General features: G+C 35.5%; 1 protein-coding gene across 1 annotated transcript in view; it reads left to right on the top strand.

The window, feature by feature from the left end:
* Positions 1-8,392, top strand: part of LOC110113306 (bifunctional 3-dehydroquinate dehydratase/shikimate dehydrogenase, chloroplastic-like) — a 51,797-nt gene extending 43,405 nt beyond the window's left edge. Inside the window, exons 2-3 of the mRNA XM_028698431.1 lie at positions 7,969-8,138; positions 8,355-8,392. Coding sequence (XP_028554264.1) covers positions 7,969-8,138; positions 8,355-8,392 — 208 coding nt within the window. The remainder of the gene's footprint in view (positions 1-7,968; positions 8,139-8,354) is intronic.
* Positions 8,393-17,668: the final 9,276 nt, after the last annotated feature.

Genomic DNA, 17,668 nt, shown 5'->3' with positions numbered 1-17,668 from the left:
ATTTGAAAATAGTCTTAAATTAAAATTCTTAATTTTCTAATAATATTTATATAAAATAAATATTTTTGTTTTGAATTTTTAAAACGATTTTCATTAATTTCTGGAATAAATTTGAATTAAAAAATGATTTTAAAATTAAATGAAAACCATTTTAAAACCCCGTGCGGCGGGAATGCCACGTGGCAGCGCGCGGTTGGCTCATGCAAACCGCGGTGGCGGCGCCCAATCATTGGCAATGATTGGCGCCGCGACTAATCATTGCCTCCGATTTGAGAAGGTGGGTACCACCTGTGGACCACTTATCCATGTCAGCGGATAATAAGGGCCATAGGATCCGAGCGAGCTTCATCCAACGGCGGAAATAACCTTCCGCCACTTGATCTTGATTAAGAGAGATCAGATGGTGGAAAATCAATCCCGCGGTAATGAGCCGACGATTTAGATGTAGTCGAATGGTGGATCAAGCGAGATATCGACTACACGGTCGGACGAAGCCGCGTGAAGCGATCAACGGTCTAGATCTTACGTAATTGGAGGGTTACGTAAGTCAAGCCTTAGAACGAGTTTGGTGCTCGTTCTCTTGATCCGATTAATCAAATCATGTAAAAATTTAAACACAAATTTAAACCATGAACAAAAATCCTGGGGACCTGATTTTGTGGCCTAAGATGCATTAAATCGAAATCTATTTAGCCTAAGTGCCCTAAAGTAGGGTTAAGCTTTTACCTCGATTTAATGGACGGATTGAACCGTTTTTTGAATGGTTGCATTTGTGGACTGTCCACGCTCCATTTTGTAGAAGACCACTCGAGCTAATAACGCCTAGATCGAGTGCTACAGTTCCTTGAACGGATTTGAGCTAGGTTCGCCGGGAAGCTTGCCGGAAAGGGCTTTGGCCGGAGGGATTTGAGTGGGGATATGTTGAGGAGTCTCTGGGGAGCTCAATAGAATGGAGAATTTGGCTTGAGAGGTTGAGAGTGGAGAGAGATTGATAGGGTTATAATAGGGGCTCAACATGAGGTTTTACCCTATTCAAGGAACCCTAGGCCAAATGGACGGTTATGATCGTCTTAGAGGCTATCTAGGATGCTTCCACGTGGTCTGGAGCAGTTGGGAGTAGGTGGCAAAGGACATGGCAAGGACATGCCATGTGGAAAGGGATTTTGGTCCCCATTTGGGCATGGGAGCTATGGGGGCCGTTTGATTTCAATCCAAGGGCTGGAAGTGCCTTTAAGAAGGTTCTAGAGTCTTTCCAAATAGCTGGAGAGGGATTAAATGGGTTGGATTAGCTCAAGCCAAGATATTTGGTCATTTAAGGGTTTGTTGACCATGTGTTGACTGGTCAACTGACCATGTTGACTGCTGAGGTGGCAGCCAAGTGTCCATTCCAGCTTCTTAGAGTGATTTAGGTTCAAAAGATTGAAGGGATTAGGCTTAAGCTTGAGGACTCAATCATTTAAAACCATTTAGAGGCTTTGTTGACTAGTCAACCAGCTTACATGGCTGGTGAGGTGGCAAAGGAATGTCTTGAGGAGTTGATTAAATAAATTGGAAAGGTTTGAAGTTTAAGGAAATAGGGTTTGAATGCAAGAGATATGTATATGTATATGTTTGACTATAGTCAAGGGTTTGACTAAGTCAAGATCCATGGTGATTTGACTTCAAAAGGATCTAAATCAATATTTGAGATGGATTTGAAGGTTTAAGGACTTGATTTGATCAAATGGGTTGGAATAACCCATTTAGACCCTTAAGGGTTCATTGGGTCAACCCTGGTTGATTTGGTCAACCAGGTGGGTCCAGGATTTAGAAATGATATTTGGAGACCAATGAAGGTGGTCCCAAGGTTTAGAGAAGTCAAATCAGTCAAAATGCCTATTTGGAACCTTAAGCGTTGCAGGTTGATCTAGGGTCTGGGTTTGGGTCCAGCATGTTTGGTTTAATATTTGAAACTCGCTGGAAGTGATTCCAAGCGATTTGGAGTTCATTTTGTTTGAAATTAATATTTGAGCTCCCTAAGGGGTATTTTGGTCAAAAAGGTCGATCTGGTCAACCAGGCTTGACCAAGGTCAGTGCTTGAGTCCATTGTACTCCTAGTGATGGTTAGGATGCATTGGAAGGTGTTTTGAGGTTTGATTTGAAAAGGTCTAGTTGAAATTTGGAGAAAACTTCGAAATTGCCCTTAAGGGGCATTTTGGTCATTTTGACCCCTGGTCAACTGAGGGTCAAAGTGGGTCCATTAAACTACAGTTTAATGTTCAATAGGTCAGGATCAATGGTTTAGAAGTGATTAGAGGCTTTAGAGAAGGCTCTAAGGTCAGGATCTACTAGATGACAAGTCCAGTGGCATAGGCTGTAAATATTTGAATGTTTTATAGCCTTTAAATTTTGATTTAGTTTCTGGGGTTAGAAATCTCAGAATGGGCTCAAATTTGAAGAGTTACCTCTAGAGACATGTCCTATCAGTATGCAACTGACAGACTCTGGATCAGAAGTCATTTGGCTTAGTTTTGAAGTGTTTGAAAAATCCCTGGAAAATGCTTTCAGGACAAAGCCTTTGAACCTTGGATTTGAGTCTGGATTTCTGGATTTGAATTGGGTTTTTAGTTTGAATGACTGGATTTGATCATTTGGGAAGATCATGAGTGATAGGATAAGATTGAAATTTGATAGAGACATAATCAAAATTTGAATTGGACATCAGGATTGGCTTAAAGTCTGGGCAGGTTTATAAGTCTGGATTTGATTGAAGTTTGGATTGAATTAATGTCTGGATTGGCTTGAAGTTAAGTTTGATTTAAAATTTGAATTGATCTAAGATCTAAATTGATCTTAAGGTTTGGATTGATCTAAGGTCTAGGTAGCTCCTAAGGACTAAGAAGATCCTAGGGTTTGAAGTCTAGGAGGATCCTAGAATCTAGAAAAAAAGCTTAAAGTTTGGATTACTCTAGAAGAATCCTAGGGTCTAGAATACATCTTAGGGTCTGAAGTCTAGAAAGATCCTAGAACCTAGAATAGATCCTAAAGTCTGAAGTTTAGAAGGATTCTAGGACCTATAATGGATCCTAAGGTCTAGATTTGTCTGGAGGAATCCTAGGGTCTAGAGTAGATCTTAGGTCTGGATTCTAGAAGGATCATAGCACCTAGAATAGATCCTAAAGTCTGGACTAGGAGGATCCTAGAGTATAGATTAGTCTGGGGATTAAATTGATCTGGGGCCAGGATTGACCCAAGTGACCTCACATAAAAATGAGGTCAACACAGTGATCAATGGGTTTTAGATCATTGGTGGTTGGGGTTCGATGAGGAGGGTTGGTTCAAAGGTGACCGGGTCATGCAGCGATGGAGAAGGGATTAATAGAGGTAGCTTTGTGTGATATGGGGTGAAAGGCGCACACATGAACGAAGAGTGGAGCTGAGGATAGGAGGGTTGAGATTCTTGTAGCTAGAACTACGTGAGTCGATGGGATTTTAAGGTTGGGAAGCTTAGGTTTCTGCGATGGAGGGGGAAGAGGGGGTGCGATGAGATTAGATGTGAACACTAGGATTCATAAAGGTTTTTTTTTTTTTTTAATTATTATTAAATTAAATAATATCAAAGTAATAGTAAAATAGGAATGAAGAGTGTGTTAAGATACTTGCGCAAATTTCTTGTTTCTTTTACATGTTGAAATGCGTGTTGCTTGCGAAGTTTATGTTATTCCTTTGGTGGTAACCTAGTTGATGTGTATTCTTTCTAGGTAATTTCGGAGTTCTAAAGATGATGATGTAGTCTGTTTGGCAAATGAACGACGTTCGAGTGACTTTTACCTATTGTTGCTTTCATTGTTTGTCGTTTTGATTGTATTTGATCAAATTTATTGCGAGGTGCTTCTTTGCTAATTTTGATGCTATGGATTCTGTTAGATCAATTCCCTCCTGGACCGATCCTGTTAGTCTTTTCCTGGACCTGCTCTTATGGTGTGATTTAGAGATGATTAATTAAGAAATGTTTTCTAATTGAAGAAGATAGATTTGGGGGCTGATTTTGACGGGATTAATCAAGAAATGTTTCCTAATTGAATATGACATATTTTGGGGCTACTTTGGGGGTTGATTTGGAGGGGATTAATTAGGAAATGTTTCCTAATTTAAGAGGACATATTTGGGGGGCTGATTTGGATGAGATTAATTAAGAAATATTTTCTAATTGAAGAGGGCAGATTTGGGGGCTGATTTGAGAGGGAAATAATTAAGGAAATATGACAGATTTTGGAGGGAATTGAGGGAGGGCTCTTTTGGGTATTTGTCGTTTGTTGTATGCTTTAAGTAGGGGTTTTTTCCTAGGGTTAGAGTTATATGTTGTTTGCTGAAATTAGATTGTTCTTAGGGTGTTTGGGCTCTAGCCGGATCTTCCTCTCCAATTGAAGATCCACTTGTATATTGTATTTATTTTATAAAACTTTCAATAAAAAGTGTTCTTGTGTGTTATATTTCTGTTTTTCTGAAATTGCTGAAATCAGATTTCAACCAAGGCTTTTCCTAAATTTATACAAGCACTTCCTATTAGACTTGTCGTTGTAGCCTGTTTTAAGAACACACGATGATTGAATGATTTTGATTGTAGTTAAGATGTTTTGAACTATATTTGTGCGACGTGTTGTTTGGCCGCCGTTCTCATTTTGTTTGCTTGAATTGGTCAAGGGATTCATATGAAGGTCAGCAACTATGATTTTCGAAGACTTCGAGAACAAATTTTTGGAATTATGAGTTTGGAGTATATGTGCCTAAAGTCAAATGATTAAAAATTGTACTTCTCCTCTTACCGAAGAGGTTTCTCCTCATTTCCCTCGCCAATCAAATGGTTAAAGTGGAGCTTCTGTCACTGTCATTTTTCACTTTTTACATATAACTAAATCGATACTTATGTGCTTTTTGATTGGCCAGATAGAGAGCAAAAGGGAGAGAAAAAAAATGGAAGTTTGGGAAGCCCAAAAGGATATTGTTATTTGCTTGGGAAATATGACTTCTTATTTTCTATTATTTGATCATGGATTAATGAGTATTTGATAATCCTTATAAGGTTATCATTACACACACTCACACACATGTAAGCATGTTGCATGCACTTTCTCGCCTGCATACATAAATATACATTAAAATTCTAAAATGTGAAATCAAGAATTTAGGCATTTTTCCTTATTAAGGTGAGGCATAAGCCTTGAATTGAAAAAAAAAAACTCTTAAAAAAAAAAAAAACAATTCATAAATCTATTATAAATCAACATATTATTTTAATTCATCATCAATAAAAGATATAATAAAAAGAGTTAAAATAAAAAGAATAAAACAAATTAACATAATGTATGTAAAATGTAAAATAAAAATGGTTAAAAGAAAAATAATAAAACAAATTAAAATAATGCAAATATAACCAATTAAACAAAATTAAAATTAGTTATAAGAAAATAAATGAAATATTTAAGTTTTATTTATTTATTTGTGAAATAAATTTTTTCTGCTCGGCTCATGAATGCACTCAGCAACTCAATCACTTGCAGACTAGTTGTTTGCAATCACTCACAGCGCTCCTCGCTCATAGGTTTCCCTGCACACAATGCTTCTTGATAGCCGAATTCCACGCCCACAACTACAAGTAGCCTGCTTGCTACCCTCTCTCTTGCTCGCTCACTCAACTCTAAATCCTAACAGATTTAAATTAGAACCCATTATAAAGTATATTAGGTATATCATAATATCATATAACAAAAGATTATTTTAAGTATTATTATATTATAATTTGAGGTGTTTGCCTCAAATGCCTTGAGGCATACACCTCAATAAAAAGGGCATAATCGCTATGACTATTAAGGTGTAGGTCTTGAGATGGTTTTTGGGTACCTTATGGTGAGGTGTGCGCCTCAAATACTTTTATAATTCATGATATATGCATGCACATTCGTCTTTACATTGTACATAAATACATAGGGATTTAGTTTTCACCTATATTTTGAATCATTGTTCTCCATCTAATTAAATTTTGATGTTTTGATCGTCAAAGGCAAGATCAAAATCATCCATTTAGATCAACCTCATTAAATGAAATGACATGCATGATTTCTAAGGATTTAAAGATCATTTGATCAATAGTTAGATGTATCAAAATTTTTGCAATGGTTGATTTTAATTGTTTGAGAAGGTTATTGCTGTTTTAAAATGTAAAGACATTCGAACGGGTGGAGATTAATTATATGAGTTCATGATGGGACTAGATATATATTGAATGATTTTGATTGGTGAAACATATGGGTAAAACTTGGCTTTTAAGAGGGATTCTATGTGTAGTCCAATCATCCTACTTTTTTCAAATGTTAGATGAATGCTTAAATTATTATGAAAATTGATGAAACTTGATTCATAAGTAATTTTGATATTGTAGATAATAATTAACAATATTTACTTTAGTTTCAAGATTATTTATACCGGTAGATGCAAAATATAATTAGGACTAGGTAAATGGTGAAATTTGCTAATACTGATTAAAATAAAATTTCTCAGTTAGGGCTTTGCCGAAATTGTTTTTTCCGTTTTGGATGAAACTAAAAGTCATGTTTGGTAACTTCTTTAAGTTCAAATGCTTAGCATATTACTTGCAAAAATGTATTTCTGTTTTACGTTATAGTTATTAGCTTGCTTTTGAAGGCAGAGTATTGCATATTTGAAAACTTATTACCTAAATATATTCCTTTGATTTATTGGCCTTTAAGCTGCCAAATCGCCATTCTAGATATGGTTTTGAACGTCATGTAGTTTAAACTATCCGTAATGATTTAAAGGTTGCTTATGTGGAACCTCCGCAGTTATGTTGTGCTTTTCTTTGAAATGCTTAGACTTGACAATTTTATCCCAGGATCCTTGTTTAGATAAATATTTTCCTTGTTTTGCATCAATCTGTTTATAATTGTGCTTTTTTTTTTTTTCTAACTTGACAAATCTTCCTTACTTGTAACATGCACCCGTTTATGTTTTGATTTATGACGCTCAAGTATTCCCTAGACGATTACAGTACGAAAAGGCCAATTTTTCTTATGCCAATGCTAGATTTCTAGGTTACATGAATGGAAAATTGTTTCAATGCTATATTATCAGAGCTTGCCTATGTTCAGAAGTGTAGATGTAGACCTAAAAAGACTTGATTAGAAAGTATTAGAAAGAGAAAATGATCAAAATTATCCATTGACTCTTTATGAAAGACAAAAGTACTTTCCAACTATATTAAATGATCATTTTGGTCCCTCACTCCTTAAAGAGAAACTAAAATCGTCCTAAAATGAGACTATTTCCACTCATTTTTAAATACTTGAGAGACCAAAATGATCATTTAATATAGTTAGGGACCATTTTGCTCCTTCATAAAAGTCAAAAGATCATTTTGGTCCTTTTCTCGTATTAGAAATGACAATTTTTTATTAGATGTAAATGAGAATATATCTACTAACAAAACAAAATGGAGAAAAATGATTCATGTAGCCAACCCTATGTAGTTAGGCTTGATTTTGTTGTTGCTATATTGTCAGAGCTTTTCACTTTCTTTTCTCATAAAAAAAAAAAAAAAAAACAGTTTACTGGGTTTCACCTCCACTATTCTCATTTGTGCTAGATGTTGTTAGTTACCAATGTAATCCCTTGATAGTTAGTGCAGCCAGTCAACTTTTAGCCACCAGGTTCAACATTTTGAGCTTACCAGTCTTTTTCAAAGTGATTTAGCCTTTTTCTTATGCGCTTCTATATATTCAAACATAACGCCCGTTTTTCTTGTTTCAGTACTTGCACGTTGTGGAATGACCTTTGTTTGAAAGATCTTTTAGAATTCATTCATTGATTCAGTATCGTATTGTGGTTCATTCAGGGGAAATTCTTGCGCTCCTTGGAGAATGCAATGGTGAATAAGTGTATATTTATTTTTGTTTCTTATGTTTCATTATATAGACCAAAGTGGGAGGGAGGTGAATACGAAGGAGATGATGGCAGACGTTTTGAGGCACTCCTTTTAGCCATGGAGTTTGGAGCAGATTACGTTGATATTGAGCTTAAGGTTACTGGAATTTCTAGCATTATTATATTAATGGATACTGGTTGGCTTTGGTTTATTTATATATGCAACACTGATAAGTTTTTTTTTTTCAAACTTGTATTGAAAAATACATTCTATCTGTTCTTGCACTGTATCGGCCTTCAATTCAGTATTTTGTCAAATATCACGTGTATGCAAAACATAATAAATATGGTATTTTTTATATTTATTTACTTATTTTCTCAACACTTGTATATGCTATTGAGAAAATGCATTTTTCATTCCTATTAATGTTTTTTAGATTCATGCCTGAAATGTTCTCAGCACTTGCATGTTTGATGAAGGCAACATAGAGCGTGCAGTATAGTTGATATTTATGAATCGTGATCGTTTAACCTTGCAAGAACTGTAAAATATAAATTAATTCAACATGTGTTAAATTCAGAGAATTGGAGAGAGAAAAAACTTAAGTTTATTGGATAAAGCTCTCCCTATTTATAGATCTATATAAGATATCTTAATAAGGAAACAAATAATTACAGAATAATATATAATTTTACTAAATTAATCCTTCCTAAATTAGCCACCCAAATATGAAAGGAGATTGGTGTGATCTAGGTTAGCTTCCCATGGATCCCCACGCTGGCCATGTGATCAAGAGAGAAGGGATGGCTGAGATGATATTTGTCAGTATGCAATGTTGCAAAAAACATAAGACGTTGAAGTGTGCTATACATACTACACAAAAATTAGCAGTACCTCTTTATTTTGGGAAGAGGATTAGAAAGTAGAGCAAACAAGCTTTAATTTAATGCTTCATACACTAAAATAATCTTCAATCATGATAGTCAATCCATATATTTTGGGTGCAGTTTGGTCAAATTGCTTGTGTTTCAATTTTGCAATATTTGCTAACCAGCTGATGTAGAACTACGAATGGATGCAATGATTTGTAAGATTTTGCACACCTTTCGATTAGAACAATAATGAAGAAAACTAATAGATGTAAACAACGGAATAAAGCGTAAAAGGGGTCACACCCGCTTAGGCTAAACCACAAAACCAGAGATTTGAAACTTCAAAACAAATTAGAAAAGTAACATCATGCCAGAATAATAGTTTCAACGAAATCCCTACTATAACAATAAGAGCTAGAAACAAAGAGGTACACTCAAATCCCTAGGTTTACTAAGCTTAGCAGAAGCAGGTGGATCGAGTGTGCCATCAAAGGTAGGAGTTGAGAATGCTTACGAAACCATGCTCGTCGTAGGCAAGTTCATAATCAGTTTCATGATCGGCCATGCATGAATGCAAGATGTGGATTTCTTCCCAAAGGTGACTAGTATTCTTGAGCATCGTTGAAGAGAAAGAAGTTTCTCTTCAACTTGAGATAGGGTTTGGGTGAAGGGGGTCGGCCAAGGGAGAAGAACAATGTGTATGAGTTTTTATTTCAGATTTTTAATGAGTAGGTGGAGGGAAAATGACTAGGAAATAAATCCTCAATCAATATCTTGCGTTTGAAATTAATTGGGGAAGAGAAAGGGGACAGAGGGGCGGTGGGATTGAGAAGGGAAGGGGCTAGATTTCTTACCACAAAGAGAAGCTCACTTTTGGAAAGAAATCAAATAGGAGAAGGTTTGGAAATTTCAGCCAAAGGAGGTGAGAGGGGATTTAAAATTGTTTCCAAGTGAGATTAAGGGGTTTTAGGAAAAAAATCCTAAATTTCCCATACAGGGGGCTGGCGACATCATGGCTAGGGAGGGCATTTAATAGGGAGAATTATGGCTCTTTAATTTGGGTTTTAGATTAGGAAAGTATCTAATCAAATCCAATTTTAATTTGAAATTCAAAGAGGGATAAATTAGGAACTTTCCTAAAATAGCTTAAATTAAATTAGGAAAGAATTTGATTTTCAAATTCAAGTTAATTTGAATTTCAAATTGATTCCTGATTAACTCCAACCGAAGTTAGGAAACCCAATGGCAGAGAGAGAAGAGATGGGGCGGCGGCTAAGGGGCTAGGGTCGACGGTTTTGGGTGGAATCCGTGGGTGGGGTGTGGGGGAAAAGGGGGTCGGGCGAGCAAGGGAGGATGGGTTTTGGGTGGAGCTACAACAACAACAACAACATCAAGCCTTTAAAGAAGAAGAAATTATTGGGAGGTGATGGAGAGGTGTAGGTGACCGGCGGCGAGGTTTGAGAGAACTTGGCCCACAGCTAGGATAAAAAAGGGAGAGGAAAAGAAATAGTGACAAAGAACCACGAACCACTAACCTGGTCGTCTCCAAGGTTGGTGGGTAATCCGATTTCCCTCCCCTAGGGACTCACCACTCAAACACTTCTCAAGATCCCACAAGAACTTAAGCAAGAGAGAAAATTATCATTCATTCATTCATTAACTTCAAAAGAAAATTAGGAGGGCTATATAAAGCCTCATACAAAGGACTCAAAACAATGCCCCTTGGGCTTACATACGACATCCCTTCATAAGAGGGTACAACGAGAAACTAAAGAAAGCAAATAAAATGCGACAACATAATTAAGGAAATACATAGAATAAATAAAAATATACAATGACTCAATTGTGGTCGTAGATCGGTGGCCACGCGTCTGATAAACCTTCCATGATCTGATGTCCCCATCACTAGCCTTAGTTTGCTGTAAGTACTGTGTTTTGCGGGGTGGGAGGGGGGGTATATGGTGGTTAGAAAGCACAATTAATATCCTCTAAATACTTCTTCATTCTTTCTTTCATGGAAGAAACTCGCTTGTGTTTGGTATTTGACGAAGCATATATTATGTAACACCCCATTTTAACCTTCCCTTACAGTTAAACTAAAGTGTAACAGAGAAGGAGAATTTGAACAAACATTCTTCTTACTTACCCCCAATATGAAATGCTGATATCAGAATTATATAAGTAAAAAAAATAGTCTATTCAAACTTTCTTAACACAACTAATCATAACGCATCAAGATTTTCATAATAGGAAGCATATATAATATACCTCAAACACATCTTAATTGAAACAGAGTTTTACTGAGACCTTTAAAATTTACTTGCATGACCAAAAGTCTTTGTACAACTTTCACTTTAACCTCTATGCACACCTAAAAAGTGTATACACCAAAAAGAACAGTCACCCCTTTTCCGCCTATTGCTCTACTAGCTCATCCTTTCATGCAGTGCAACCACTACTAATGTGCTAGGGCTCAATGAAATACACAAACAATGCATAAGAAATAATAACTTTTTATCAATAAATTTAAACACATGAAAATTCCAGTCTACTTATAAGAAATGCATAATATCAATTTTCCGCTTGCTGACTGTTCAATACATTTAGATAAGTCATATGATGATTATAAGATTTTGTACAATTCCAACTTTCAAATTCAAGGTTGGGTCTGAATTCCCAACATTTAGAATTAGAGTTGTTCTCTCATTCAAGATTGGGTCTGAATTCTTTCATTTTTAATTGTGCGTGCCTATTCCCCATATATGACTTATTTTGCTTTTTTATTATCATTAATTTCTAATATACTCACTAGTACTTGGTGAATCAACAATCTATATAATTAGAATCAACTACAAACGAATCAATTGAAATAAATGGAAATACTTGTTATCATATGAGAGACATGCTATCATAAATATGGCAAATATCAATTTACAGATATATGAAATTTGAACTAATTCTTATGAATCTGTTGGGTATCTCACTTTGCTAGGAATTGCTTCTCCTAGAGCTGGCTTTCTTTTCCTTTTGTATGCCTCAACCAAACCTCTCTTCATTCAAACTACTCCCTCCCTTAGCTCTCTCTTCCTTCTTTCCTTAACTGAATTCAATCACCAATTGAATTTGTCTTCTTATTGTGTTCAGCGGTTGTTTTCAGCAACTGTGGTAACATTTTAGCAAAATCCAGCAACCATCATTACTTAATATCAACAAATAACAATGCCCTTACCTGTTGTTAGCTTTTCCTCTTCCCTTTCCTAACTGATTTCAGCAATTCTAGCTGATTTCAGCAATTTACAGCAGCCTTGATCACTCCTCTTACTTATTTCAGCGCACAAATATAGATTTCAGCGCACAAATATAGATTTCAGCAATAGCAAACACTGATTTCAGCCCTTACCTTAATGTTTTCTTTTATGGTTTCTGAATTACAGCAATTTAAAATAAATTACCATACTAATTTCAGTAAATTACAGCCCTTACCTAACCTTCTCAGCAAGCAACCGACAGCCTACTCATCTCCAGCTCACGGCCTGCTCGCAGGAACCTATTGTTCGAACTTCAGAGAGCCACGAGAGGGATTGGTATGAAGGAAAGGGCTAGTGAAATGCTATTGCTCCAAGTACTTAATATTATAACATTAATACTCCAACACAACACTCCACTGACCTTCCACAATAGCTCCCAGCTGCTGATCTCAATCAGAATATTATAACATTAATACTCCACAACAGCTCTCCACTGACCCTCCCCAATAGCTCCCAGATGCTGATCTCAATCAGACCAATGCATGCCTAGATAAGCGGAGGAGCTATACGAATTGTAATAAAATAAGTGAATAAAGTGACTCATTAGTTTTAAATTAATAATTAACATATACAATTACTGCTATTCAAGTATTACATTATTATTCATTTAATAGTTATACCTATACAATTAGATTAATATTTAATGCTTCTATATATCAAAATGCCTGGAATTGAAATTAGATTTTTAATGAAAAACATTTATAGGAAGTTTATACTTACATTTATTTTGAATATTTCGGGTATTATATCTCCCATCAGACTATTGACACTTACCGAAATACTTGGCTCAAAACATGACAAAATTTGCTCTGATATTAATTTGATGTAGCACAAATAACAATGTAGAATTAAGAATAACTAATAAAAAAATTTCACTGCTATGATAGAAAAATTATATGAAAAATGCGTCGTAGAGATTCTCTCACCAAAACTATGGAGGCTCTCTTACCCATAACGACAAGCGAATTACTTATCTAATAGGGATTTTCTAACCTATTTTATCAGAGAATCACTTACAAATGAGAGGAATATTCCATTATTTCATCCGTAAGATTTCTCTAAAATATTTCAATGTTTAAATCATTTATAGTATCAAATACGAACTTTTTGGCCGATTAAATGAAGTGGTTGATGGGATAAAGGGTATGTGGTGGTTAGAAAGCACAATTAATATCCACCAAATACTTCATCATTCTCCCTTTCATGGAAGAAACTTGATCTTGTGTTTTGTATTTGATGAAGCATATCCTCCCATTATTGTCGATTGTCATTTATTAGAATACTTGGGTCCAAACATGATAAAATCTATTCTAATATTGATTTGATGTAGCACAAATAACAATGTAGAATTAAAAATAACTAAAGGGATTTCATTGCTATTGTAAAACCCGAAAATTCTATTTTAGGCATCGCACGCTTTTTAAAGCGCCGCGACGAATTTTTAAGTAAAATTTTCAAGGTTATTGGAATGCAACGAAATTAATTTTAGAAAATCCTACGCGAAATTCTGATCGTTTTGGTATATAGAAGTTATACCAAATTTTGCCTAATTAGAGAGTTATTATTTTTAGAAGTTCCTAAATCCCCATTTTACCCTCACTTGTTTCTTAAGACCAAATCCACTTAAGTGAGGGCACAAGGGTAATTAGCAAGTCCCAATTCCTCTCTTAATAGCATAACCGAGCCCTCATCTCCCATTCACGCGTGATTTTACCGAAAACGAGAGAGAGGGAGCTGACGGTCCGGCGGTCGGGCAAGGGGCGACGTGCGTTCCAGCGACGATTTTCCGGCGAAAGTTTTAGTTCGAATCGAAGAGAACGACGAGAGGGTTACTCCGGTATGATTCTTTTCGAACGAAACCTTTTAGATCTCTAGATTTTTGGGAATGAAATTTCTAGGGTTTTTCCTAAAAAATGATTTTCTCCCAAAATTTCTTTAAGAAATTAATTAGGGACATTTAGGAGAGCATGTTATTGGTGGAAATAATGTTTTTGAGAAGAATTTTGGAGATTTATAAGTTAGGGTTTTTGACCTAAAACTTAATTTCGTAAGAATTATTATAAATGCTTTAATTCTTTAGTTCATTTATAATTCATGTTTTTATTCAATTGAATTATGTTTTAAATTCAGTAACTTTTAAGTTTATGTCTTTTATTTGATTTCATCTTTTGTTATGCATACGAATCATATAAAGGGGCATATTTGGGCATGAAATTTATATGAAAGTTTATGAAAGAAATTTTATTAAAAAAAGAAAGAATTAAGGGAATAGTAACCTTTCATGTTTGCATGTTGATCCGGATGTACCCAAATGGTAAAGGAGCTCTTACGAGCATTGGTAAAGGAAGGTTCTTATGAACCTATGGTAAAGGAAAGTTCTTATGAACTTATGGTAAAGGAATTTGGCCACTATTTGACTGCGTACCTGATCAGTACGAAATGGGGTACATTCGGGACGGGTGATTCATTAAGCATACATACTCTGCACTTTGCATTTCATATGAATAAGATTAAGAAAAGAAAGGAAAGGAAATGTTTATGTAAAAGAGAATGTTATTGCTTTAAGACATGTTTAAAGAATCAGTTTCTAATTAAAATAGTTTTATTTCAGCAATTATAAAGTTAATTGTATTATGAACTACCTGCTGGGCTTTAGCTCATTCCTCGTTTTGGAAATCTTTTTCAGGAGAAAAGTAATGGCTGCACGACGACCTTACATGTATCGTCGTAGGGGACCTCAGGATGAAAGGTTCCATTTATTTTATGTTTTAAGTCTAAGGTTTGAGTTAGTATCTGAGTATGAACAGTATGTAGAGTTTATGTAATGTTGACTCAAAAGTTTTTATTGGTGTTGAGATAATCTGAACTGTTTGGGACTATCTGTATTTGATGTTGTTTTAGTGGCTCTTTCTTATTTATGGATGATATTTTTGTACTGATGTTATTTATCTAATGAATTTGATTTATGTTTCTAATGCTCTTCCGTACGATCGTCTGTTCCCGCCCCGATACTATCAGGCTAGCCGGGCCGGGTCGTGACAGCTATGATAGAAAAATTACATGAAACAAGGCTTGTAGATATTCGCTCACACAAAACTATGGGGACTCTCATGGAATTTTCTGGCTTATTTTATTAGATACTCACTTACAAATGAGAGAAATATTTTATTATTTCATTCATAAGAATTCTCTAAAATCCTTCACTATCTAAACCTTTTGTAGTATCAAATACGTACTCTTTGACCAATTAACTTAGGTGGTTGATGGGGATAAGGGGTATGTAGTAGTTAGAAAGCACAATTAATATCCAACAAATACTTCATCACTCCCTTTCATGGAAGAAACTCGATCTTGAGTTTGGTATTTGACGAAGCATATCTTCTATCATTGTTGATTGACACTTATCGAAATACTCGGCTGAAAACATAGCAAAATCTGTTTTGATATTGATTTGATGTAGCACAAATAAGAATGTATAATTAAAAATAACTAAGAAAGAGATTTCATTGCTATGAAAGAAAAATTACATGAAACAAGCATTGTAGAGATTCACTCACCCAAAGCTATGGGGACTCTCTTACCCATAATGACAAATAAATTACTTACCTAATAGGGATTTTCTAACCTATTATATTAGAGAATCACTTACAAATGAGAGGAATATTCCATTCTTTTTTTTTGTAAGATTTCTCTAAAATCCTTCAGTGTATAAACTTTTTATAGTATCAAATACCAACTTTTTGGTCAATTAAATGAGGGGGTTGGTGGGGTTGGTGTGTGGGGGTAGTTGTTAGCGGGTAAATGCAACTAAATGAGGTGTTTGATAAGGGTTTATTGGGAAGCACAATTAGCATTCACTATATATTTCATCATTAGTCCTATAGCAGTTTTAAATTTATGAAGTATCATGACTTTTAAAGGTTAGTAAGGTGAGTTTTATTCACAATGGCTTTGAAGCCATGGACTTAATTTGTTCATGGTAATGCGTCCTTGGAGTATCAAAAATTGTTATTTGCACAAATATTGGTAGTGTGTAGGGGCTACATAGTTTTGTGCTTGACAAACTAACAACTAAACTTAGTATTCAGCATCATCATTTGCCTTATCCTAACTATTTGGGGTAAGTTTTATGAATTTTAGTTTTCATTTATTTATTTTGGGTGTTTTTTGAGATGCCAAATATATTATTTACAAATTATTTTAAACAACTTCTATCCATTTTACCTTTGATAAAACCCTTTCCTATCACTAATTTTATCTACTAGTTTAACGAGTCATTTTCTGTCAATTATTGTACATGTCCAGAATAAGTTTATTTTTAATAACCTTACGTTTAAATAGATGATCTAGAATCAGATGTGCGGAAGGCTTATAGAATCATTATAAGTGATTTAATACAAAACAAGAATTGCGTGTATAAATTAATAGTTTGTGAATTATGTGTAGCTAAATATAATTGGATGCGTATCAAGATAGATAGTTAGAAACTTTCCACGGAAGAACTAAGTGATGTCAATTGATTACAATTAAAAGCAACAGGAGACTAGCAAAATTACACCAACAAATAAATAATAAAGCAAATGGCACTTAACAAAAATCCACGATTTAAGATCTAGATCATTCACCTCGGAGTCCCTCCCTCACATGCATTCTTGATGTCGCTCGGCTTAGCGGAAGAGGATTGCACACAAACTTAAGGATGCCACTAATAAACAAGTGATGCCGAGGGGACTAGTCGCCGGAGAAGGAGCCGGAGTTAGGGAAGCGGGTGGGCGCCCGGTGATTGTCCACTCGTTTGTCGGTAGTTTCTCGTCAAGGACGTCCACGAGGTGGGGATGAATATGATTTAAATAATCCTCGATGGTGTGGTCGAATCCGAATCCAACGTCGAAGAACGACAATCGTATGACGTCGATATCCCCTTGATAGTTGAGCACAAATCTGTGGTCACGCTCTGGATCGGCTATACATGGTAATGGGAGATCCTTTCTTTGTGTTGTAACGTTGTGGAGGAGGAGCCGTCACTTGGGGGGAATCGGTCAAGGAGAAAAGGGGGAGGAGGGGTTCGGGTGGGAGGAAGGGGGGGGGGAGAAGGGGGGCTGTGTGATAGGTGTGAATGCTTGGTGTTATTGCCATGATTAGAAACTGAAAATTAGATTTGCAAGTTTAAGTGGAATTGGAGGAATTAATTTGAAACTAAAAGTAATCCCATAAAAGGGGGGGAGGGGTAAGAGGGGTATTATGGGGGGAGTTAATTGGTGGCAATTAATGAAAATAGGAGAGGTGGGGGGGGGGGGAATAGATGGCCGGCCAAATAGAGAGAGGGAGAGAGGTATTGGGTTTAAGAGAGTGGGCCCCAAGGATTTAATTAAGGAGTAATTAAAAATATGAAATTTAAATCAGATTTAAATCAAATAGGTAAGTTTCCTATCATAGATTTAGATAATAGGAAACTATTTGAATTCAAATTTTTAATTGAATTCACAATAATAAACTTTCCATATTGACCAAATTTATTCTAGGAAAGTGAGTAAATGGCTATTTGAAATTTGAATTTCATATTTTAGGGA

Source organism: Dendrobium catenatum, unplaced genomic scaffold (genome assembly GCF_001605985.2).
Source record: "Dendrobium catenatum unplaced genomic scaffold, ASM160598v2 fragScaff_scaffold_1086, whole genome shotgun sequence".
Classification (NCBI taxonomy): Eukaryota; Viridiplantae; Streptophyta; class Magnoliopsida; order Asparagales; family Orchidaceae; genus Dendrobium; species Dendrobium catenatum.
This window is presented reverse-complemented; position numbering and strand designations above follow the sequence as displayed.